Source organism: Syngnathus typhle, linkage group LG15, assembly GCF_033458585.1.
Source record: "Syngnathus typhle isolate RoL2023-S1 ecotype Sweden linkage group LG15, RoL_Styp_1.0, whole genome shotgun sequence".
NCBI lineage: Eukaryota > Metazoa > Chordata > Actinopteri > Syngnathiformes > Syngnathidae > Syngnathus > Syngnathus typhle.
Window position 1 is genome coordinate 10418533 of NC_083752.1, and position 21319 is coordinate 10439851.

The following is a 21319-nucleotide window of genomic DNA, read 5'->3' on the forward strand; positions in this document are numbered from 1 at the left end:
AAGTGGCCGCTCGGAATGAATCATTCCCAAAAGCATTTTTGATCTGCACTTGTCAAGAAAATCAACAAGACAGATTACTTTTGCCGCTGTCATAGCAAAGGGTGATGCGCGCGTACCTGGTGGAGAGGAACTCGATGAGTTTGTTGGTCTTCTCGTCCGTTTCGTGGCCTTCGTCTTCCAGGTCTTCCAGGTCGTCTGGCGTGACAACGGGAAGGTTGGCCACGCTGCCCGCTGCGCTGACACCACCCAGGCTGGCCGAGGATGAGTCGGACGCCGAGCCCAGGCCCGAATCGGCCGCGGGCGACACCCGGCACTCCCGCAGGAAGTCAGGCACGTCTGAAACCGACGTGGGCTGTTTGTCCCAAGCGCTCGGAGGACGGACAGCAAGGGTCTTACTGGAGCGCCGGCGGTTGCTGTGGTGGCCGGACTTGACGGTCAGGGTCTTGTTGTCGCTGCTCTCTCTGGTTAACATCAAGACCGAGGCGATCACCTGAAATGAGAAGAGAGGAAGCCCAAGTCAGGTGCTGGAGGAAGGTGGGGAGGAGAGGAAGCTGAAATCGGGTACATGAGGAAGGTGGGGAGGAGAGAAAGCTGAAATCGGGTGCTGGAGGGAGGTGGAAAGTTGGGTGCTGAAGAAAGAAGAGCCCTCCGAGCCTCACCTGAAAGTTGTTGTTACACGACAGCGCTATGAGGAGGTGCAGAAGGAGGCGCTTGCTGTGCTCGTAGACTTCCGGTCTGTAGTGGTCCAGGCCTGACAATGACACAATCATGACGCTCAACAATTCGCAGCCTCAAACCAAAAAGGCAGACCCATTTTTTGAGAGCTAAGATGGACTCGGTTGATTCATAGCAGTGTTTTGCGGGGAGTTGTCTGCAGCCGCACAACACCACGTGTGCTTTTCTCTGGGTGCTGCCATGCGAGCGGTAGACCTCACTGTCAAACACCAACGCCATCATTTCATGTCTCATCTTATTAGTGAGTCTTGTGTAATACAAGACTTGGATGCAATCTATGTGCGTGTGTGCATGTGTGAGTTTGTTGGCACCCAAGAAGAGCGCGTGCAGCAGCAGGGGAAGGTGCAAAGCCCAGTCTTCTCTCACGCTGTGATCCACCACCATTTCTGTCATGAAAATGACGGCCACATTACACCTAAAAACACGCCCACACACCAAAACACACACACACACACACATGCACGCACACTTCAAAATCAAAAATGTAATCGTGGGGCACAATTTTCACGGACAAAGCATTTTGCTAGCATGATATTTTGATGACGTCCCTGCCTAATGACATTTTCACTTTCAGCAGCTTTCCAACCCGAGTGATCCTTGCTCCCGTCTTAAGTTCTCTGCGTGACCTTCCTTCAGCACGTGAGCCAGTTTTGTCAGGCGCACCTGTGCAGGGGTCCCCTGGGCGTGACGGTCTCGGGCAGATAGTCCACCAGCGGTGCCCAGCAGCCACCATTTACGGGCATGGGCAGCGGCTGAGGGCGATTCGTCTCCAGGACGCTCAGCAGCCAGGCAGCGTATGGCGGGAGAGGGTCAGCTGGGGGGTGAAACGTTAAAACCGCTCAAATCCCAATGCGTATACGATACAAGAGCATTTCGGCAAACTGGCTACTTTTCTCGTCCTCGTAGGAACCTCCTGAGCTGTTGCTGTAGCGGGACTCTAGCCTGTTGTGCGTTCTCGCCCTCCTGTAACAGCTCCACACACACACACACACACACACACACACGCGCACACACACACACACACGCACACACACGCACACGCACGCACACACACACACACACACACACACACACACGCACACGCACACGCACACGCAAACACATATGCTGAGTCCATATGAGGTATATAGAAATAGTACAATGCGGACTGACCGCTCGTCACTCTCCCTGAGCAGTTTGCTTTCGTCTGTGTCCAGCAGGTTCTCCTGTCCGACCACAACGGTGTTGCTGCTGGAGGCAGTGCCTACACAAGCGCATGTGCGCGTCAAGTCCAAGTATCGGGAGGAGGATGGCGCGCGGGGTGGGGGCTCACCCGTCTGCGAGGTGGGTGCCTTGTTGCTGGCAGCAAATCGGTAGAAAGGCGGGTTGTCGCAGTGCAGTACCACGGGGTTAACAGGGTCGGTCTGCTGAAGCTCAAACAGGAGCTCCTCCATGGTCTGGATGGTGTTGTTCCGACACAGGTAGATCACCACCTTCTTGATCTACAAACACACACGTTTAGCATTGAATGCGAAATGCCAGCACAAGGTGGCAAATGGTGGCACCGATGACTGACATAAGGTAAGAGTGTGGTGTCACTGCTGACTCCACACAAGCTGATGAGAAACTGCAGGGTGATCCTCAGGTTGTTGCTCCAGCGTTCATTCGACACCAAAGCGTTCCAAGCACTCTCCATCTCCGGCCCGGGCACCTCATCGCCGTACTGCAGAAAACAAAAGAGTACGGACGGAGACATATCATGGAACATCCACTTTTTTGCTTTTATATTTCATTTTATTGTGCACTTGGAGTCTTCAAGATTGTAAAAAAGTGTAATCTATCCCTCCAGGTGTTACAGATACTTTTATGGTCTGTTTGGGGGCTATATTTTACTCCACTTTTTTATTTTTAGTATTTTTATCTATTACGTCACATTCTTTGAGGCGGGACTACCAAACAAGGTAATGGGTGTGGCCAAACGGTTTTGCAAATCCGCCATCTTTATTACTCTGAGAGACGTTTGTAGTCCAAACAACTCAAGGATGCCAAAGTGGAGAGATCAAAATGTGTCACATCTCGTCCTGTCTGCCCCTCACGCCCCGTCGGATCATTAATCTTCATGTTTCACGTCTTTGTCGGTCAGTCCTGTTGTCGGTTTTGTTAGTAAGTCATGTCAGTTTGCAGAGTCTTTTGAGTTTGCTTCAATAAACCCTGGTCCAAGCTGCACTTGGTCGCCCTGCTCCATTCCTTCCGTGACAGAATGATCCGACCACTACAGCGACCAGCGCTTGGACCCTCCTCCACCACCAGCTCCCGTCTGCGACGCCCGATCCACGTCTGCCGTCCGAGCTTGTTCCAGCGCCATGGGCTCCGCGGCCGCCATCGGACTTCGCTCCCGCGACGGCATGCGGCATGAGACTTGCGGCCGCCATCGGGCTCCACCCCAGCGTCGCAGGACCCGCGGGCGTCGCCAGACTTCAAGCCAGCTGCGCCGGACCTGCGATTGTTCCTGGCCCCGCTCCCAGTGCTGCGGCGCGCGGTGGCTCTTGCCGCTGCGGCGCGCGGTGGCTCTTGCCGCTGCGCACTGCTCCGCCTTCCGAATGCTGCTGATCGCAGTCCGGACTCCCAAACGCCGCCGATTGCGGCTCTGACTTCTCGAATGCCGCTGATTGCGGTAATGACTCTCAGAGTGCCGGCGATTGCGGCAATGACTCCGCAAATGCCGCGATTGCGGTCCTGACTCCCCGGAATGCTGCCGATTGCGGTTCTCACTCTCCCGAATGCCGCCGATTGCGGTTCTGACTCCCCAGAATGCCGCCGATTGCGGTTCTGACTCCCCCGAACGCCGCCGATTGCGGTTCTGACTCCCCGACTGCCGCCGATTGCGGTTCTGAGTCCCCCAAATGCCGCCGATTGCGGTTCTGAGTCCTTGAATGCCGCCGATTGCGGTTCTGACTCCCCCGAATGCCGCCGATTGCGGTTCATGTCCCCAGAGTCGCCGCCGAGCGCGGTTAGGACTTTGCCATTTGGACTGGTGCGCTTCCCCCCCATCCTCCCGCCAGTGCGCTTCCCCCCCGTCCCCCCGCCAGTGCGCTGCGTGGGGCTTTCGGTTTTTGGGACGTCGGGAGCCGTCCCTTTTGGGGCGGATACTGTTACGTCTCGTCCCCAGCCGTTCCACAACGTGTCTGTTGTCATGGTTTCTGTCTGTGTGCTCGCCCCTCCGCTCCTGTGTGCCCATGATTAGTTTGATTATTCTCACCTGCCTCTTGTTACCTGTCGTGTATACAAGTCCTGTCTGCCCCTCACGCCCCGTCGGCTTATTAATGTCCTCATGTCTTTTTGTTTCACGTCTTTGTCGGTCAGTCCTGTTGTTGGTTTTGTTAGTAAGTCATGTCAGTTTGCCGAGTCTTTTGAGTTTGTTTCAATAAACCCTGGTCCAAGCTGCACACTGTTGCCCTGCTCCACTCCTTCCGTGACAAAATGTTTCATTGTTGGATGCATAAATCCACACAACTCATTGCACCATCCCCCAGTATCAGAACCTCAAAGAAGTGCCTGGTCTAATTTTTATTTTTTAAAGCAGTGTTGCCACGTCTGTGGGCGAAGTCCTGCTTGTTCAAGGATGAGTGTTCCAGAAATCTTTTGTCAGTATAGAGAAGGATTCGCCTGAAAGACTTTGTTTTGTTGATGGTTCAATTCCTTCAATCTATGGAAACAACGGACACACTAAGTTTGAGATGACACAAAAATAGTAAACTCTATTTCACTTTAATAATATTGCGTGTTTATGATGCCCATAGCAATAGTGTCGGTCTTTCTACTGATTTTAGAGCTGTACGCTCTGTTTTCACTTCTTGTGGGTGTATTTTGAGTTGTTGTATCAGACGAATTGCATCGAAGGTGCTGTATTGTTCTTGGGTAACACAATGTGTTATACGCATTTGTTAGCTTTTCGCTAATGCTAGCATTAGTTTCCTGGTTAAGTTGACCGCAGTGCTTGTTTCCAAGAGGTGTTCATAAATAATGTGAGGGGATTTATTTTGTTACGTGCTATGTATGGTTGTATGGACAAGTCTTCTGCCGTTGACATCTTTTAATCAATCAAAAAGTTTGCGGCGCAAGTAAACTCTACCTCGGCTAAAAAACTACAAATATGTCCAACCGGAAAGGGAGGCGCACATCTTGCGGCCAGGAGGGACTGGGGTGTGAAGTATCTCATTTGCATTTAAAGAGAGCGCACCAAAATGGCTTGCTCTGAGTCGCACCTCAGAAAAAGTATAAGAGGGACCCGTGATGCTATCAAAATGAGAAATTCAGACAAAAGCATGGCTGTTCCACTTTATATAGACCACAACTGAATGAGTAAAATGGAAGAAATTATTAACGTGATATGTAAACTTTAAGAGGCCAGCGAGTTGGGACACTGCCCTCGCTTTGTGTTCCCGGCAAAATCGTCCGTGAACGGGACTTGTTGGTGAGCGTGTGTACATCTAGGGAAAGGAGAGTGATGTCATAGAGCATATGTCGACATAGGGCGGCATATGGTGGCGACGTGTCCCACCTTGGCTGTCATGAACATGAGGTTGTTGAGAACCAGCGAGGTGGCCTGCAGGCTGCCCCAGCCGTTGCCCCTGAGGAAGAGCGACACGCCCGCCAGACTGGCTTGGGGCCCACGAGAGACCTCCTCGTCGGGCGTGCAGGGGCTGGTGGCCGGCGGTAGGAGGCCCGTGTCCACCAGCTCCATGTTGCCCAGCCAGGGCAGCAGGTAAGACAGCATGATCTGACGCCCGTTGGAGTGGGTGCTCGGGAAACGCTGGCTCACCTCTGCGCACCAACACAGACAAACGCACACGCACGCACACAAGTGCGACAAAGACGCTACTGCAGAACATAACCCAAACTACTTCCTCGAGCACCACCACGTCATGTGACTGACCCGAGAAGAGAGGCAGTGTGAGTTCTGGGTACATGCTGGCCAGTTGGTTGGAGAGCTGCGATAGGTTGACACTGTAGAGAGGCGGCATAGGCCCATGTGTGCCGTACAAGATGTTACCAGGCTTTTGGTCCACCATGCGCTTGGAGTACGCACGTAGTTTGGATTCCAGCACCTGAACACGTATGGCAGCATTCCGGATCATCGATATCGTTTATGTCAAGCAGCCAACTCAAGGACTGGACCAGACCTGCATCAGCTGCATGGAGATCTCATAGATTTCCCTGCTGGTGTCTGACGCCTTGAACAGCACCAGATTGAGCAGCGTCACCAGGTCACACGGGTAGTTCCTAGCCAGTCGTGGGGTTACAACACAGTTGAAGGAATGGTGCAATGATCAAAAGAAGTTCAAGAATTTCAAGAGGATATTTTGTGTCAAGATGATTTTGTTCAGCTTCTACCTGTTCCCGCACACGGCGGCGATGGCCTTGAAGCATCCGGACGCCAGCTGGTACGATCCGGTGAAGCAACGATCCACGGCCCAGTTGAACAGGTTGCTCTGCTCCGGGTTCAGCTCCAGCAGCAGAATCACCACCTCACAGCCCAGACGGTGAACCTGCGGCAGGAGAACACGCACAGTTGGGAACAACCCGGAGTGTATGCGGCATGACCACGACGACGACTTCTTGCACAACTACTGCTGCCAGCTCTTTTTAATAATCGCCATCGCACGGCACTCCTAGTGTACAAGTTGGACGAACCCGCTTGTCTTGGCAGGCCAAGATGTTGTCCAGCCATTTGTAGAGGTAGCCATCGGTGGACAGACCGACGTTGTCGAACACGGGACCGCAGCACAGGACGGCCGACATGGCCTGGGCGGGAAGAGAGCAAAACGTCAGGAACGTCCAAAGCCAAAAACCATCAAAGCTTACCTTCAGAGCGCAGTACTGGTAGCGAGTGATCTGATGGTTGCGGTCGCTGTAGCGGTCCAGGGGCGTAAACATGACGCTGTAGGGCCCGGCCCATTGGCTGAAGAGGATGAAGAGGTTATGGCGGAGAGACTGCTGGGGGAACAGGAGGCGACGGTGCTGAACTACATACACACGCACACACGCAGAGAGAACATGACAAAAGTCAGTCCTCCTCTGTCCTCTTCCTTCCGCTTGTGTCTAAGTGCTCACCACTGCCCTCTCTGAATCAAGGGGGGGAAATAAAGCCAATGTCCATCTTCCATCACGTCTCAGGTGTGACTCACCAGGCACGCACTGGATGAGGTTGGCCACCATGCTGCTAAAGTGAGCTCTGATGTCTTTGAGCACGTCCATCTCCTTCTCGTTCTCCGCCTCCAGGAGCATTCGGGTCAGGTCCACATACTCCAGGAACAAGGCCCCCAGCACCAGCGAGTCGCGCTCCAGCGCTCCGTTGGTGCTGCCAACCGGCGGTCAGAAAGGTGCCGTGAATACAGCTGCGCCACGGCTGAACCATTACATTTCACATGGCCTTGCTTGCTGTTGTTTTATTGCACCTGTCACTGATGACACCGGCGTTGGCCAACAGTTCAAAGATTCTCAGCAGCTGCAGCCTAAGAAGATCCCTCCTCTCTCGTCGCTTCTTGTTCTGACAGTCAGACGCACATTTGTGAAGTCAGCTGAGGCCGACAGTGACAAGAACTCCCTCATCTTCGTATACCTCAGGTCGACGTTCTAGAGCCTCCTTCATGAGTGGATGGAGTTCTTCCATCAGCTCCCTAGAGTAACATAGATGGCAAAATGACATCAACTCCCCACCCCAAAAAATTCACTCCCGATTTGAAACTACAACGTGCCAGCTCAGCTGGACATCACACCTGAAGACGAGGGCATTGGTGCAGCCAAAGCCCAACACCAGAGACTCAGTGATCTCCAGACTCTCGGTTCTCATCAGCGGAACGAGCTGCTTGAGAAGCCAGGCAACTGACGGCGTGCCGATCACCTGCGTGCGCACGCAAGTGACAACGTCAGTCCATTCACGGGAGTGAAAAACAGCATAGGCGGGTTGGCACCACCTTATTGTCGTAGGTGACGCTGCCGTCGGGTGTGGTGGCCGTGATCTCGGGCGTGGACGCCCGGAGGTGTCCGGGCGACATGATGCTGGGCTTAGCCACCCCAAGGCACAGGATGAGGTAGTTCCGCCACAGAGACATGGAGTTGTCGCAGGAGCCGGCCGTGCTGGTCTTCTTTGTGTTGACCGGGCTGCTGTGTGAGCGAGAGAACTCGCCTGTACTAACTTACTTACAAACTCTCTGCCTACCTGCTTGTAGCATCTCTTTTGTCTCCTTTCCTTACTCCTTGTAACCCTGGCAAAGTAAGCTTACTTGGGGTCGATGAGAGGCAGCAGCAGCTGCACCCGTGTGAAGGCGTAGGGCCAGGCATAGCTCAGGGCCACCGGGCAGTGCTTTGGCAGGTGTTCCTGGCGCAGGAAAATGTGCAGGCACAGCACCCAGGGGTCCTTCAGGCACTGGGCGAAGATCCACACGTGGCTGGGGCTCTTCACGTCGTAAGAGCTGCTCACCAGTCGTGCCGTCCACTCCACCAGGAACTGGAGGTCCACGTGGTGGCTCATGGGTAGCGTGGACTATGGATGAGAAGAGCGGCGTTCCCAGTGAGAGGCTACGAGCACGGGCGAATGACGCCTCTCTGACAGTTACACACCGAGTCGGAGACGGCCGCGTGGACGAAGCTGTCCAGAACAGCCGGACTCAGCTGGTCCATGACTTCGATCATGGGTTTGTCTTCATCCTGCGGGACGGATTTTGTCACTTGGATTGGGAGTGAAGTCGTAAAACAAAATGTGGATTGAGATGGTGTACCTCGGCGTGCCCGAGCGCGGCGAACAGGCATCGAATCTCTCTGAGCACGCCCACCGCTAGCTTCCTGGTGCTTATCTGGCACGAGCAGAGTAGCAGCAAAGCCAGACCTTCCACGGCGTGAAGAACCGAGCAGTGCGGGCTCCGCTCAGACATTCTGGGGCTCGCCTAAGTGATAAAATTCCACATTGCCTCTTTTCCATGGAGTTGTAGTGTCGTGAGTGCTGTGAGATATGCTGCCCCAAAATCGCTCTGTAATATTGTGCTTCCTAAGAACCATAAACTGTCAGAAGATATTTTTTGTCTGTCTGTCTACGTGCAGTGTGCAAAGAAGAAGTAGAAGCCAACCTCCACCCCGCCTCGCATCTTCCCCTGTAGTTGCAGCGCCAGCCTCCACTGAGTGAGAAGCTGCAGCAAGAGCTTCACAGACGCGTCTTGAAGACCCTGCTGGGTCTCTTGCACCTCGCGCAGCAGGAAATGCGTGTAGCCGAAGAGCACGTCTTCCCTCCAGTCGGCGAAATCCAGCAAGAGGCTCTGAAGGGAATTCTGGGAAATAAGACGTAGCTCGTCGTCCATGTGCACCGTAAGTCTGAGGAAAGGCGACACGAGGAGGAAAAGTGAAGAAGAGCGGGGGCTCCACATCGTCGTTGCCCGCTCGCTTGCATGCCTGGCGATTTGCAGAGGCGGTCAAACAGAAAAAAATCAGGCACCGTGAAAGGAGGTCAATGAGCTCGGGCTTGGACATTCCGTCGGGAAGGATCCGAGGAACGGCAGCAACACACGTCCGGAACAGGTCGATCTTGGGCTTCCTTTCACCCCTGCTCCCAGATGACAACAAAGCCACATGAAGTATGCCACATAAAATGGCCAGCATTCGGATTGGAAGCAGACAGGGATATTGCGCCAGAGAGCGACACCTACGTGATCATGTCCTCGGGTTCTTTGTTGAGCATCTGCGCGCTGGTGAGCATCATGCAGCGGCCTACCTCCTTGTCCAGGTGCCTGAGGACACTATCCAGCGCCCTGCGCACCTGCGAGTAGTACAAGGACATGCCAATGAGCTTGGCCTCCTCCTCTGTGAGGGTTTTGCTCAGGTAGGTCTTCTTCTTCTTCAGAGAGTTGCCCGAGGGCAGCGTGGCCCCCGTGTTGGGCATGGGAGGCTCGCCGTCTTTCTGCTGCAGGGCGTCAGCGATGACCAGGAAGGCTCGTAGGCCGATGTTCATACGCTGGGACCAAAGCCGGAGCGAGTAAGGCGTGACTTTCCCGGACAGTCTCTTCAACAAGGAAAGCGGTGGTAGGAATCGCATACCTCTGGATTAAGGCTGAAGGCCTTGGTGGGCTTCCCCACACTCAGAAGATCAAAGATGATCTCCTTCATGGCAAAGTCCAGCCTCTCCTAAGCACAAGCGGACATCAAACGTGAAAGGCATGCTCGCTTGCTAGCGTCCAAATAGCTTTGAGAACACCCTCCGAACCTGCGCGATAAACTGGATGATCTTGACAAAGATATTGAGTGGCATGTCTCGTGGGACCACGCTGCGGCTCCCCTTGGGGAAGAGCGTGGAGGTGATGGACATAAGGCGGCTGCGGGGGAAGGCACAAGGAACCAACTAGACAAAGTGTCGCCTGCGGTGAGGTGGAAACCCGTTGACGCTTGACGTGCAACACGCCGTGAGCGGCTTGTTGAAAAATACCTTACGCGTCTCCATGTGCGTACCTTTGTGTGGCAGTGTTGCTCTCGCACTTGATTCGGATCATGTAAACCCACAACAGGCGGTAGAGCGACTCCAGGGCCACGCGGGCCATCTTGGGGTCTTTATTCTGGATTCAACAGTGACTTGATACACAAACCCACGTAATTGCTTTTGTTTGCTTTTTACCTTGAGGTTAGACAGGCAGTTGTTGAGGAAAATGTGCCAGCGGCTGAGGAACAACTGCTTCTGACTCACGCACAGCAGACACGTCACCAGAGGATACAGCGCCTGGTACACGAGAGAGAGGAGAAGGGAGGGAGAGAGAAAGAGAGAATGAGAGAAAGACAGAAAGAGAGAAAGAGAATGAGAGAGAGAGATTATTGGACCCTTTCATCTCTTTCAACAATAACAATGACGGCACATGTTGACGGGCAGGTTGCCCAAACAAAGATGGGCAGTAAAGATGATAATAATCGCACGCCGCGCTTTCGGAATCATACATGAAGCGGGCGGGGCCAGTGTTTCAAACGAGCTTTTAAGCAAGGCTTAAGGTTGTAAAGTCAGCCTTCAGACTGCGCTCTTGGCACACACATTGAGTGCAAAGACTGCAAGTCAACGTGGAGGCAAACAAACATCTGTTCCAATCGCTCTCAGACTGGGCCCCTCCGCGCTCATGTGGAGGCAGCGACAGGCACTCACCAGGGAGTGTTTCTTCCTGGAGGACAGGTCCAGCGTGGTGTCGTACAAGCTCTCCACAAAGTTGCGCAGGCACGGCACGTTCACTTCATTCTTCACCGTCTGCCAGAAGATGGAAAGAGAGGGACTCGAGGGTTGGACATATGTCGGTGTCTGACTATGGCTTTGGAGCTACAAATATATTTCTTTCCCACTCCTGGGCCAATTGAACTTTCCATACATGGATGAGCTGAAAAGGGCAAGCATCATTTGCATGGGTACTCACAGCAGCGACGGGCACGAGAATCTCCACAAAGAGTCCGGCCAGAGAGTGTTTAACATCCTTGTCCTTCACCTCCAGGAAATACTGCGCACACTCCTAAGTGAGCAGCAGCAGCAGTAGAGGTTAGTTCCACCAGCCAGAGGGCCCCCTGGAGCAATTTCAGAGCGCTACCTGCATGAACTGGAAGGAGGCCTCAAAGTCCTCCACGGGGTACATTTTGATGCGGAAGAACTTGAGGCCCATGATGAGGCTGATAGTAGACTGCAGGACGTAGGAGCTCTGCTCCTTCTGTCGCAGTTCCTTCAGCTCCGAGATGAACTTCTTCCTAACGGCCGAGAATCTGGCCGCAAAGAAACAAAGGTCCAAAACCACGTGCAGCAGACATTGTACAAAACATTGGAAGGCATGCGGAGGGTGGCCGGAGGTGCGCAAAACGGAAACATTTGACTGCACACCAAGACGGCAGGGCGGGTCAAACAAGGGGCAACAGAGTCAAGCACCTGGACTGGGCCACCACTCCCACAACTTCCGCGTAGAGGTCGGCCACGATGTGCATGTTGGCCGTGTTGGGTCCCAGATACCTGAGACACACTTTGGATCAGCAAAGGATGGACAAAAGTATCGGGACGCACCAACATCAACATCACGGAACAGGTGGCAGCGGCCCCGATTCTTTTATCCACGATGTGTATTTAAGATGGTGCCGAGCTGGCGTTTGACACATGCAGCGCCTCGTCTGCCGCTTCCTTACCCTTCCTTGTATTTGAAGTGCTTGAAGGCCAAGTTGATCACTTCCTGGATGAGTCCATCGAGGAGGGGATGCAATGGGATCTGAAGCGGGAGGAACAAAGATGAGCCCGACGGTAACGCCACACGGCGGCGGTGCGACACAAACTCACCTGCTTCAACACTTCGATGAGCACCAGTGAGAAGATGAAGTCAATGGCCAAATCCCTCCGCTCCAGCAAGTAGTCCTTCTGCTGCTCATCACTGAGAGGTCAACAAAACACTCTTTAACTCTTACTATTTCCGAGTGAGCGGCGGTTTTGCTAACTTTTTCGACTTGGTGTTGGCGCGGGGTCGATACTCATGCGACTCGTCCTCGAGGCCGTTCTGCCGCTTGTACCAGTCGAAGAGTGTCCTAAGGATGGAGGGCAGGCAGTACTCTGCCAGGGAGCTCATGCTGGTGATCAGCTGCAAACACAAACATGGAGCAAGTGGGAAGGTGATTGACAGGTTCCATGTTTGCTGTCATCATCGCGTGTGGCCAAAAACCTGGTCAAACTGTGGATCCTCTCCTCTCTGCAGAGACTTGTTGAGCGGCTTCTCCTACAAAAACAACACAAGAAATTTAATTGCACAAAAAATAGCGTTGAAAACATTTTGTAATTTTATATTAGGCTAAATTGATGACGCCCATTTTGCATGATTCAAATGAGACAAACAGAGGGAGCTTCATATTAGAGTACAATGAGCCACACTTGCCGCGCACACACACACTGCAGCTCACCAGCGGCTCGGCCATGATGATGCGAATCTTGCGCTCAGACAGCAGTGTGAAGTTGGCAAAGAGGCTCTTGAGGACAAACTCGCCGGGCTTGCTCTCCGGGTCCACGTTGACGGGCGCCATGACGACGGGAGCTTTTCTCTCTCCCTGGCTTGCTGTGACAGATGGGACGGGCGTCTTCAGTCCCACCGGCAAAGCTGGATAAAGGGACAAATTGAACATCGACTACCAACTGTGTTCTTTCTTTCTTTATTTGGCACGAACCCATGTTTGTGTCACAGTGACCTTTGCTTCCGGAGCTCGTGCAGATGTGAGCAAAGACTAATTGCTAAAGAGGTCACCCCCATCCCCCCAGGCTGGCCCCTGTTTTCATGAAACATTGTCTCACTGGCCAGCGGGACAGCGTGCGCTCGCGCAATCCCGGCCCGCCCGAGGGCTTACCGAGACCCTTGATGAAGCTAATGACACTAGCCCTGCTCCACCTTGCCGAGACTTCCATGGTGGTACGATGCTCCGTGTTTTTGCGGGGGAACACCACGGTGGAAGACTGGGAGAGGTCTGCAGCGTACAGCCTTCGTAACGGCGCAAAAATACAAGATCCTGGCTGCTGAGAAGCGAGTCAAAAAGATTTACCCGGCTTGTTTGGCATGGCTACCCAAATCTTAGTGTGAGAAGCTCCATCATCTTGCGGGGAAGTTCCTAAAACTCCAGAGAGTCTGCTGACGCCGCATTTCTACCCCATTCCGAGGCCAAGGTGAGCTCAGCTCGGAGGAAAAGGACCCGTCAACAAACGATCGCCAAACTTGGCGCAGCACTTGTGAGCCCTCGGAGCAGTTGTCGCGTTTGGGCTTTCAGTTCGCCACCTCAGCTTTGAAATGCACGGTTTCCACCTGGAAAGTCAACTGGAAACGTCGCTGTGAGTTTTCAAACTGTCCTCAGGTCGCGTTCCGAGTCCCCCTGTATGCTGTCATCAGCACTTGGAACATCAGCAGGACTTTGAGGCCTCCTTCCACAAATCTTAGTGTGAGAAGCTCCATCATCTTGCTGTGAGTTTTCAAACTGTCCTCAGGTCGCGTTCCGAGTCCCCCTGTATGCTGTCATCAGCACATGGAACATCAGCAGGACTTTGAGGCCTCCTTCCACAAATCTTAGTGTGAGAAGCTCCATCATCTTGCGGGGAAGTTCCTAAAACTCCAGAGAGTCTGCTGACGCCGCATTTCTACCCCATTCCGAGGCCAAGGTGAGCTCAGCTCGGAGGAAAAGGACCCGTCAACAAACGATCGCCAAACTTGGCGCAGCACTTGTGAGCCCTCGGAGCAGTTGTCGCGTTTGGGCTTTCAGTTCGCCACCTCAACTTGCGTGTTTGAAGTGAACAGCAGAGAAGAAAGGAACAAGGCAACGTGTTGTGAAACAAAATATTACCGTTTTTTTCCGTGTATAGTGCGCCCCCATGTATAGTACGCACCCCTAACAATGGCATGCTGATGCTGGAAAAAAGCTTGTACCCATGTATAATACGCACCCAATTTTTATGAGTTTTTTTTAATTTTTTTTTTTAATTTTTTATTTTTTTATTTTTTTTAAGTCCCAAAGATCGTCACACACGCAGGGAGGCAATGGGTCCCATTTTTAAAGTCTTTGGTATGGTCTTAACTAGGCTGGATGTCATTTTTTTTGTTGGCGTTGATTTCTCCGACTGCCCCTAAACGCACCACCGCGCTCCGTGCGCACACGGCGGCTCTGTATGGGAGAGACGTTGAAGAGGAATAAAAACACCCTTGGAAACCAAAACTTGCCCCTCGTCGTGACTCGGAGCCGCAACAAATGTTTCGGATTTGTGTAGGGTACATTGTGACAGACGGCAAACTAGCAGGTGATCGAGCGAGCGTCTGATACAAGAGCATTGCGGTCGTATGGAGCGTGTTTGAAATGAACAGCAGAGACGAAAGGAACAAGGCAAAGTGTTGTGAAATAAAATATTACCTGTAATACGCATTTTGTTATTTGCTGATTGAAACTGCTAATTAAACTGTGAATTGAAACTAATAGGTGGAGAACTGAACTCTCGCTCTTTATATAGCTGACGTGTCTTGCGCAACCGTTCTGCGCATCTGTAATGGCGGCCTCCGTATGACGTCCGGTCCGCGATGGAGATTAAAAAACAAACAATATTTGACAATAACACACCATCGAGGATTGCACGCACCATCGCATCAAACGATGTGTCGTCAATTATGAATTTTACTAAGTGTGTTGGGCAGGATGGCTGAATGCGATGCGCGATTGACAACAAACAAGAAGAAAGGTGAGTTTTATTTCGGGGGAGATTTGTCATGTCTCGTCCCCAGTTTTGCTATGTGTCTAGGTTGCCATAGTTTCTGTTCGTGTCACCCCGCTCTTCCTGTGTCACCTCAATCGATGTAACGTGTTTTGTATTTAAGTCCTGTCTGCCCCTCGCTCACCGTTGGATCATTGCATGTGTTACTGTCATTCTGTTCCTGTCTTTGGTAATGTCACCCTGTCTTTTTGTTCCACGACTTTGTCGGTCAGTCCTGTTGTTGGTTTTGTTGTACCATGACTTTATTTAAAAAAAAAAAAAAAAAAAATTAAAAAAAAAAAATTAAAAAATTTTTTCTTTGTACCCATGTATAATACGCACCCCAGATTTTAGGACAATAAATTACTAAAATATTGCGCACTATACACGGAAAAAAACGGTACCTGTAATACGCATTTTGTTATTTACTGATTGAAACTGCTAATTAAACTGTGAATTGAAACTAATAGGTAGAGAACTGAACTCTCGCTCTTTATATAGCTGACGTGTCTTGCGCATCCGTTCTGCGCATACTGTCATGGCGGCCTCCGTATGATATCCGGTCTGCGATGGAGATTAAAAAACAAAAAATATTTGACAATAACACACCATCAAGGATTGCACCATCGCATCAAACGATGTGTCGTCAATTATGAATTTTACTAAGTGTGTTGGGCAGGATGGCTGAATGCGATGCGCGATTGACAACAAACAAGAAGAAAGGTGTGATTTCAAGTTTTATTTCGAGGGAGATTTTCTTTAAAAATTGTTGTACCCATGCATAATGCGCACCCCAGATTTTAGGACAATAAATTACCGTTTTTTTCCGTGTATAGTGCGCCCCCATGTATAGTACGCACCCCTAAAAATGGCATGCTGATGCTGGAAAAAAGCTTGTACCCATGTATAATACGCACCCAATTTTTATGAATTTTTTTTAAAAAAAAAAAAAATTTTTTTTTTTTTTTTTTTTTTTTTTTAAAGTCCCAATGATCGTCACACACGCAGGGAGGCAATGGGTCCCATTTTTATAGTCTTTGGTATAGTCTTAACTAGGCTGGATGTAATTTTTTTTGTTGGCGTTGATTTCTCCGACTGCCCATAAACGCACCACCGCGCTCCGTGCGCATGGAGCGTGTTTGAAGTGAACAGCAGAGAAGAAAGGAACAAGGCAAAGTGTTGTGAAATAAAATATTACCTGTAATACGGATTTAGGTAGAGAACTGAACTCTCGCTCTTTATATAGCTGACGTGTCTTGCTCATCCGTTCTGCGCATCTGTAATGGCGGCCTCCGTATGATATCCGGTTTGCGTGTGTGCGAGAGCGAGAGAGAGCGAGAGAGAGAGCGCGCGAGAGAACGCTCAACCGTAGCGCGCCGCCGACCGCCCAACTGCACCGGGCTGGTCGATTATTGTGACAGAGCCGTCGCTGAAATTTAGAAGATATTTTTAAAGTCCTGATGTACTTTCTAAAATTTAAGTGGACCTCAGTGCGCACTGCGCAGGGAGCTTAATTTGGTGCGGTCGCGCAACCGCAGCGCGCCGGGCGCTCACTGTCGCATTGCTTAAAGAGCGCCTTTGTGTTTTAGGATGAACAGCAGAGACCAAAGGAACAAGGCAAAGTGTTGTGAAATAAAATATTACCTGTAATACGCATTTTGTTATTTGCTGATTGAAACTGCTAATTAAACTGTGAATTGAAACTAATAGGAAGAAAACAACTCTCGCTCTTTATATAGCTGACGTGTCTTGCGCATCCGTTCTGTGCATTTTATTTCACAACACTTTGCCTTTCTTCTCTGCTGTTCACTTCAAACACGCTCCATGCGACCGCAATGCTCTCGTATCAGACAAGGCTTGCTCGATCACCTGCTCGTTTGCTGTCCCGTGTGCGCACGAAGCGCGGTGGTGCGTTTACGGGCAGTCGGAGAAATCAACGCCAACAAAAAAAATTACATCCAGCCTAGTTAAGACCATACCAAAGACTATAAAAATGGGACCCACTGCCTCCCTGCGTGTGTGACGATCATTGGGACTTAAAAAAAAAAAAAAAAAAAAAAAAAACAATTTTTTTTTTTTTTTTTTTTTTGTACCCATGTATAATGCGCACCCCGGATTTTAGGACAATAAATTAGTAAAATTTTGCGCACTATACACGGAAAAAAACGGTAGTTAAATTTTGCGTATTATCCATGGAAAAACACGGTAAGCATAATAGAGACAACGGGGCCCCCCCAAGTTCACCCCCCCCCCTCGAAAGTGCCAAGACAGAGCCGTGCAATTGCCAAAATGGAGATTCTTGGGTTATGAAAATGTTACCTTTATGTTATTTGAAAAATAAAAAAGTTTAGGCTTACAACTACAGGCGTAACTTTGGTAGTAACATACTGTGTGCAAAGGGAAAATAAGAATTAGCACACCAAAAGTAATAATCGTTCATGGGTTTTCCCAGTCCTAAAAATTAATTTTCCTACTGTTTTCTACCCTATAAAAAATATGTTGCCGAGTATATTAGTAAAGAAATTTTCTTTGCAACTTTCTTAGAATTTATTAGATTGGGCACCCAAAATAATATCAGTATATATGTCTCGTCCCCAGCCGTTCCACTACGTGTCTGTTGTCATGGTTTCTGTCTGTGTGCTCGCTCCTCCCCTCCTGTGTGCCCATGATTAGTTTGATTATTCTCCCCTGCCTCTTGTTACCTGTCATGTATATAAGTCCTGTCTGCCCCTCACACCCCGTCGTATCATTGTTGTCTTGATGTCTTTTTGGTTCCTGTTGTCTTAATGTCTTCACGTCCTTTGTTTCGCGTCCCTGTCGGTTTGTTAAGTCATGTCAGTTTGCCGAGTCTTTTGAGTTTGCTTCAATAAACCCTGGTCCAAGCTCCATTTAGTCACCCTGCTCCATTCCGATCCATGACAACAGAGCCATTGATTTTCTCCGGCTGTACCTTCCGCACCTTTCTTCTGCTTCAGTCGCTGGGGTACTTCTCACTGGTTCAAATTGGTAGCCTTGTACCCCAAGAAAGAAATCATTCTTCTTCGTTTTCGTCAGAAGGTGAAGAATCATCTGAGGGAGATTCATCAGACGACATCGCTTCCATTGATGCATCCGCCATTATGCTTACATGGGCTAAGTAACTCGTCAAATGGGACGTGCTAATGGGACGTCAAACGCTTTGTGTGGCGGGCTCTATCTATCTAATGTGGAAACTGAGAAGTGCAACAGAGTTGAGCTCAAGCTTCTTGTGCGGGCCATATTCAATTATGTTTTCAGAATTTGCTGCGGGCCAAGGAAAACTGGACCGCGGGCCGCAGTTGGCCCGCGGGCCGTAGTTTGGACACCCCTACTCTAATCCAAAACTGAAGAACTGAATTCAAACATTTGCGGGTCCTAAAATTGACACTTCAAACTAAAATGGCAGATTTTGGTCAATGAATTTCATACGGTGAGAAATTGGGGCAAATGGAGAGCAGAAATGCTGACCCAAGCTTCTCGTGGGTGTAAGTAACAACCCATTCTGCTGCGTTCATCATCTGCTCCGCCCATAAAATACACTTGCCTTGCGGGCCAACATTTGCGGCACCTGATCAGCCACGTTAGGACATGCAGTGGATTCCGAGGAATGTGCACGTGTGCGCGCGCAGAATTGCCCAGGAGAAAAACCACATCGGAAAAAACGGTGGCTGTGCGCTGCCAAGTGGTACCCAGGGCAACAAGGATGACAATGAATAAAGATGGGCACGAGTTCACAACACGGTGGTGAGGGTGTTTTGTTTTATGTCAAGTCTGCTCCTGAACCCACCAGCCGGTGGCGCTCAATCTCTTAAGGCCCGCAAAACAATCTGAAGGGACACACTCAGTAAAATGTTGAATGCTGTTTGTATATACAAGTTTTGCTCCTCTTATTTATTGTGTTATCTGTTTATTTATTATTTATTAATCACTCTTATTATTTATTGTTTGTGTCTTCTTGTTTTTATATTGTGTTGTTTACTTGTATGTCTATTGTGTTATATGTCTCGTCACCGTGGGATAGAGAAAACGTAATTTGGGTTTCTTTGTGTGTCTGACATGTGAAGAGATTGACAATAAAGCTGACTTTGACTTTGAAATTTACCAACCAAGTCATGTGAGATCATCTGCCTGTTTCTGAAAACTGCACGAGACAGCCGCCCCTACGGTGAAAGAAAATGTACAACCTGGATTTTTGCAAGCAACAAAGAGCGACCACCAACAACATCAAAAACACAAACTCAGCAACATCAGTGCCACCCGGCGGAGGGAGCAAACTGACAAAAAAATAGAGCAAGAGTCGACCTCAGCGGGAAGAAGTGCACAAAATGGTCTCTTTGCCCACATTGCCGTCGTCATCATGGACGGCCGAGCCGCTTCTATGCCGCCTGCCACGTGCATGGGTGATGCGTGTGGCAATATCAAAAAATCAAAACCAAGACATGATCCATGTCACATCTGGTAGCAGCTCTGCACACTTGCCGGGAGAGATATAAGACCGCAAGCTCGCAGCGGGTGAACTCGATGTCTGAGAAAGCCATGCCTGAAAGCGCAAAGGACATGTGCCATTTTGGTTTGCAGCGCCCATTATAGGGTCATTTTGGCCATGTCGAGACAAGATTTTGCTCTTATTGCTACAGATTTGATTTTTTGAATTCAGCCCCTTTCATTTCATCACATGGAACTGACAGCAAAGTTGGATGACTGGCCTTCATTTTTAGAAAATGCAGCCCCTGAAGCCAGTTTCACTTAACAGCCTGACAGTTGGGTGATATGTCGAGTACACGCCTACAAGTTTGAAGGCCTGCGTGACAATACACAGGAGGTCTGCCATTTTGCTTTGAAGCAGCCATTTTAGGGTCACTTTGGCCATTTCCAGGTGTCCCTCAAAGACAAGAGATATTGTCCAATTCTTACTAATTCTTACCAAATTTCTAGACAAACGGTATCACTAATTTGTGAAACTTTTGAGTTTATTTCATGACATGACTTGGCAAGCTGTACTGTCACTCATTTTACACCAATTTAACCCCCCCCCCCCACACACACACACCAATAAAATCACTGCACTTGCCGCACAATGCAATCACTTAATTATTTTGGCAACACTTAGCTACCAATTCTTACAAGCCTGGCCCGTTGACACTCATTTATCATTGGTGTTGTCTCCATTCCGCTCACATACTAGGAATAGGCAATGCTAATTTGGTCCCTTTTTGGTGACGGGGACCGTTATCATGAAATGTGCGATTCGCGTAGCTCTTCAACTCGCAGCCGGCCGGCATTATTCACCGTCAATGTAACAAAGGGCTTTCGTTTTCGACCATTCGTGGTCGAAGCTACGTCGTTAGCCACCGAGCTAGCCCAGAGCCCCGGTGGTCGACACATCTACCAAAACATCGCCCGCCTCAGCCTTTTTGTGGGCAGTGCCAAGGCACACTGGCACGCTAAACAGCCCCGACGTGACACGAAATTACAACTTACCTTCTCGACGTCGACGTGTGCGGTCACTGGGCCATCTTGCGACATCTATTCAGCCTGCTTTTGTGTGGTTCGTCTGGCCTGTTTTCACCCGTCCGTCCGTCTTTGCGGTTGTTTCGCCTCCTCGCTCCGGCTGACAGCACAACAGCAACGACGGAGCAAAGACAGCGAGATGGCCCGACCGTGCCCCTAGCAACCAATCAAGGGTTTCTGTTCGGGAAACTGGCACCAGGAACGTGTCCTATTGGCTGGTGTCAGGTGCTCGTCAACGTGTCGCTAGGGGCGCACCTCGGTCCAAGGGCAGGACACCTGCTATGGAAGATGCTGAGCGAGGCGGCGAAAAGATGGAAGAAAGCCCCGCGGACAAAAAGGAAATACGGAATGTGTTTCTGGATTTAAAGCAAAGCAGCTGTGCAAACAAATGATATGGCTGACTTGTATTTAGGCAGTACGATGGCAGACAAAATCTCTGCCGGGCGTTTCGTTTTCAATGACCAAAGGAAATGCCCAGGGGCGCACTTTACACTTTACGCTCCTCGCGGAAGTGCGCATCTAGTGGAAGTGCACCAATTGTGTGAGTGCACATGGTGCAAGCGTGCGAAAACTACGGAATTTGGACAGTAAATATTTTTTTTTCGAATAGGGGTTATACCACAGTGCGGTGTGTGTTACGTCATCGATTTGCCGCCATTTTGGGTCTGTGTCGTCTAACATGCAGCAACCGGTCTTTGTTTAGGCTGTTTTGCTGCTTAAAACAATGTTAAAACCAGGGCCGGGTCTAGGAATGCACGTAAGAGGGGGCAGTCAGAAATGTGAAGGGGGCATGTTCTTCTTCTTTTTTTTTTTTTTTACACA

General features: G+C 50.3%; 1 protein-coding gene across 4 annotated transcripts in view; it reads right to left on the minus strand.

The window, feature by feature from the left end:
• fryb (furry homolog b (Drosophila)) overlaps positions 1-20722 on the minus strand; it is a 31586-nt gene extending 10864 nt beyond the window's left edge. The window contains exons 1-39 of one of the 4 annotated variants that reach the window (XM_061298972.1): positions 20468-20722; positions 12655-12848; positions 12420-12473; positions 12199-12338; positions 12044-12134; positions 11896-11975; positions 11645-11725; positions 11316-11484; positions 11148-11240; positions 10886-10984; positions 10373-10474; positions 10210-10313; positions 9968-10076; positions 9802-9888; positions 9414-9718; positions 9203-9310; positions 8841-9081; positions 8496-8660; positions 8338-8424; positions 8001-8260; positions 7692-7881; positions 7494-7618; positions 7337-7394; positions 7173-7264; positions 6903-7075; positions 6580-6740; positions 6409-6519; positions 6109-6263; positions 5898-5997; positions 5651-5822; positions 5276-5538; positions 2291-2437; positions 2048-2216; positions 1888-1978; positions 1625-1707; positions 1399-1549; positions 1047-1150; positions 660-751; positions 117-490 (exon numbers count right to left, since the gene is read on the minus strand). In XM_061298972.1, the coding sequence (XP_061154956.1) occupies positions 117-490; positions 660-751; positions 1047-1150; positions 1399-1549; positions 1625-1707; positions 1888-1978; positions 2048-2216; positions 2291-2437; positions 5276-5538; positions 5651-5822; positions 5898-5997; positions 6109-6263; positions 6409-6519; positions 6580-6740; positions 6903-7075; positions 7173-7264; positions 7337-7394; positions 7494-7618; positions 7692-7881; positions 8001-8260; positions 8338-8424; positions 8496-8660; positions 8841-9081; positions 9203-9310; positions 9414-9718; positions 9802-9888; positions 9968-10076; positions 10210-10313; positions 10373-10474; positions 10886-10984; positions 11148-11240; positions 11316-11484; positions 11645-11725; positions 11896-11975; positions 12044-12134; positions 12199-12338; positions 12420-12473; positions 12655-12774 (5306 nt within the window). In that variant the 5' untranslated portion in view covers positions 12775-12848; positions 20468-20722. Of the gene's footprint in view, positions 1-116; positions 491-659; positions 752-1046; positions 1151-1398; positions 1550-1624; positions 1708-1887; positions 1979-2047; positions 2217-2290; positions 2438-5275; positions 5539-5650; positions 5823-5897; positions 5998-6108; positions 6264-6408; positions 6520-6579; positions 6741-6902; positions 7076-7172; positions 7265-7336; positions 7395-7493; positions 7619-7691; positions 7882-8000; positions 8261-8337; positions 8425-8495; positions 8661-8840; positions 9082-9202; positions 9311-9413; positions 9719-9801; positions 9889-9967; positions 10119-10209; positions 10314-10372; positions 10475-10885; positions 10985-11147; positions 11241-11315; positions 11485-11644; positions 11726-11895; positions 11976-12043; positions 12135-12198; positions 12339-12419; positions 12474-12654; positions 12849-20467 lie in introns of those variants that run through there. The other 3 variants (XM_061298973.1, XM_061298975.1, XM_061298974.1) reach the window with 3 other exon arrangements.
• Between the last annotated feature and the right edge of the window lie 597 nt (positions 20723-21319).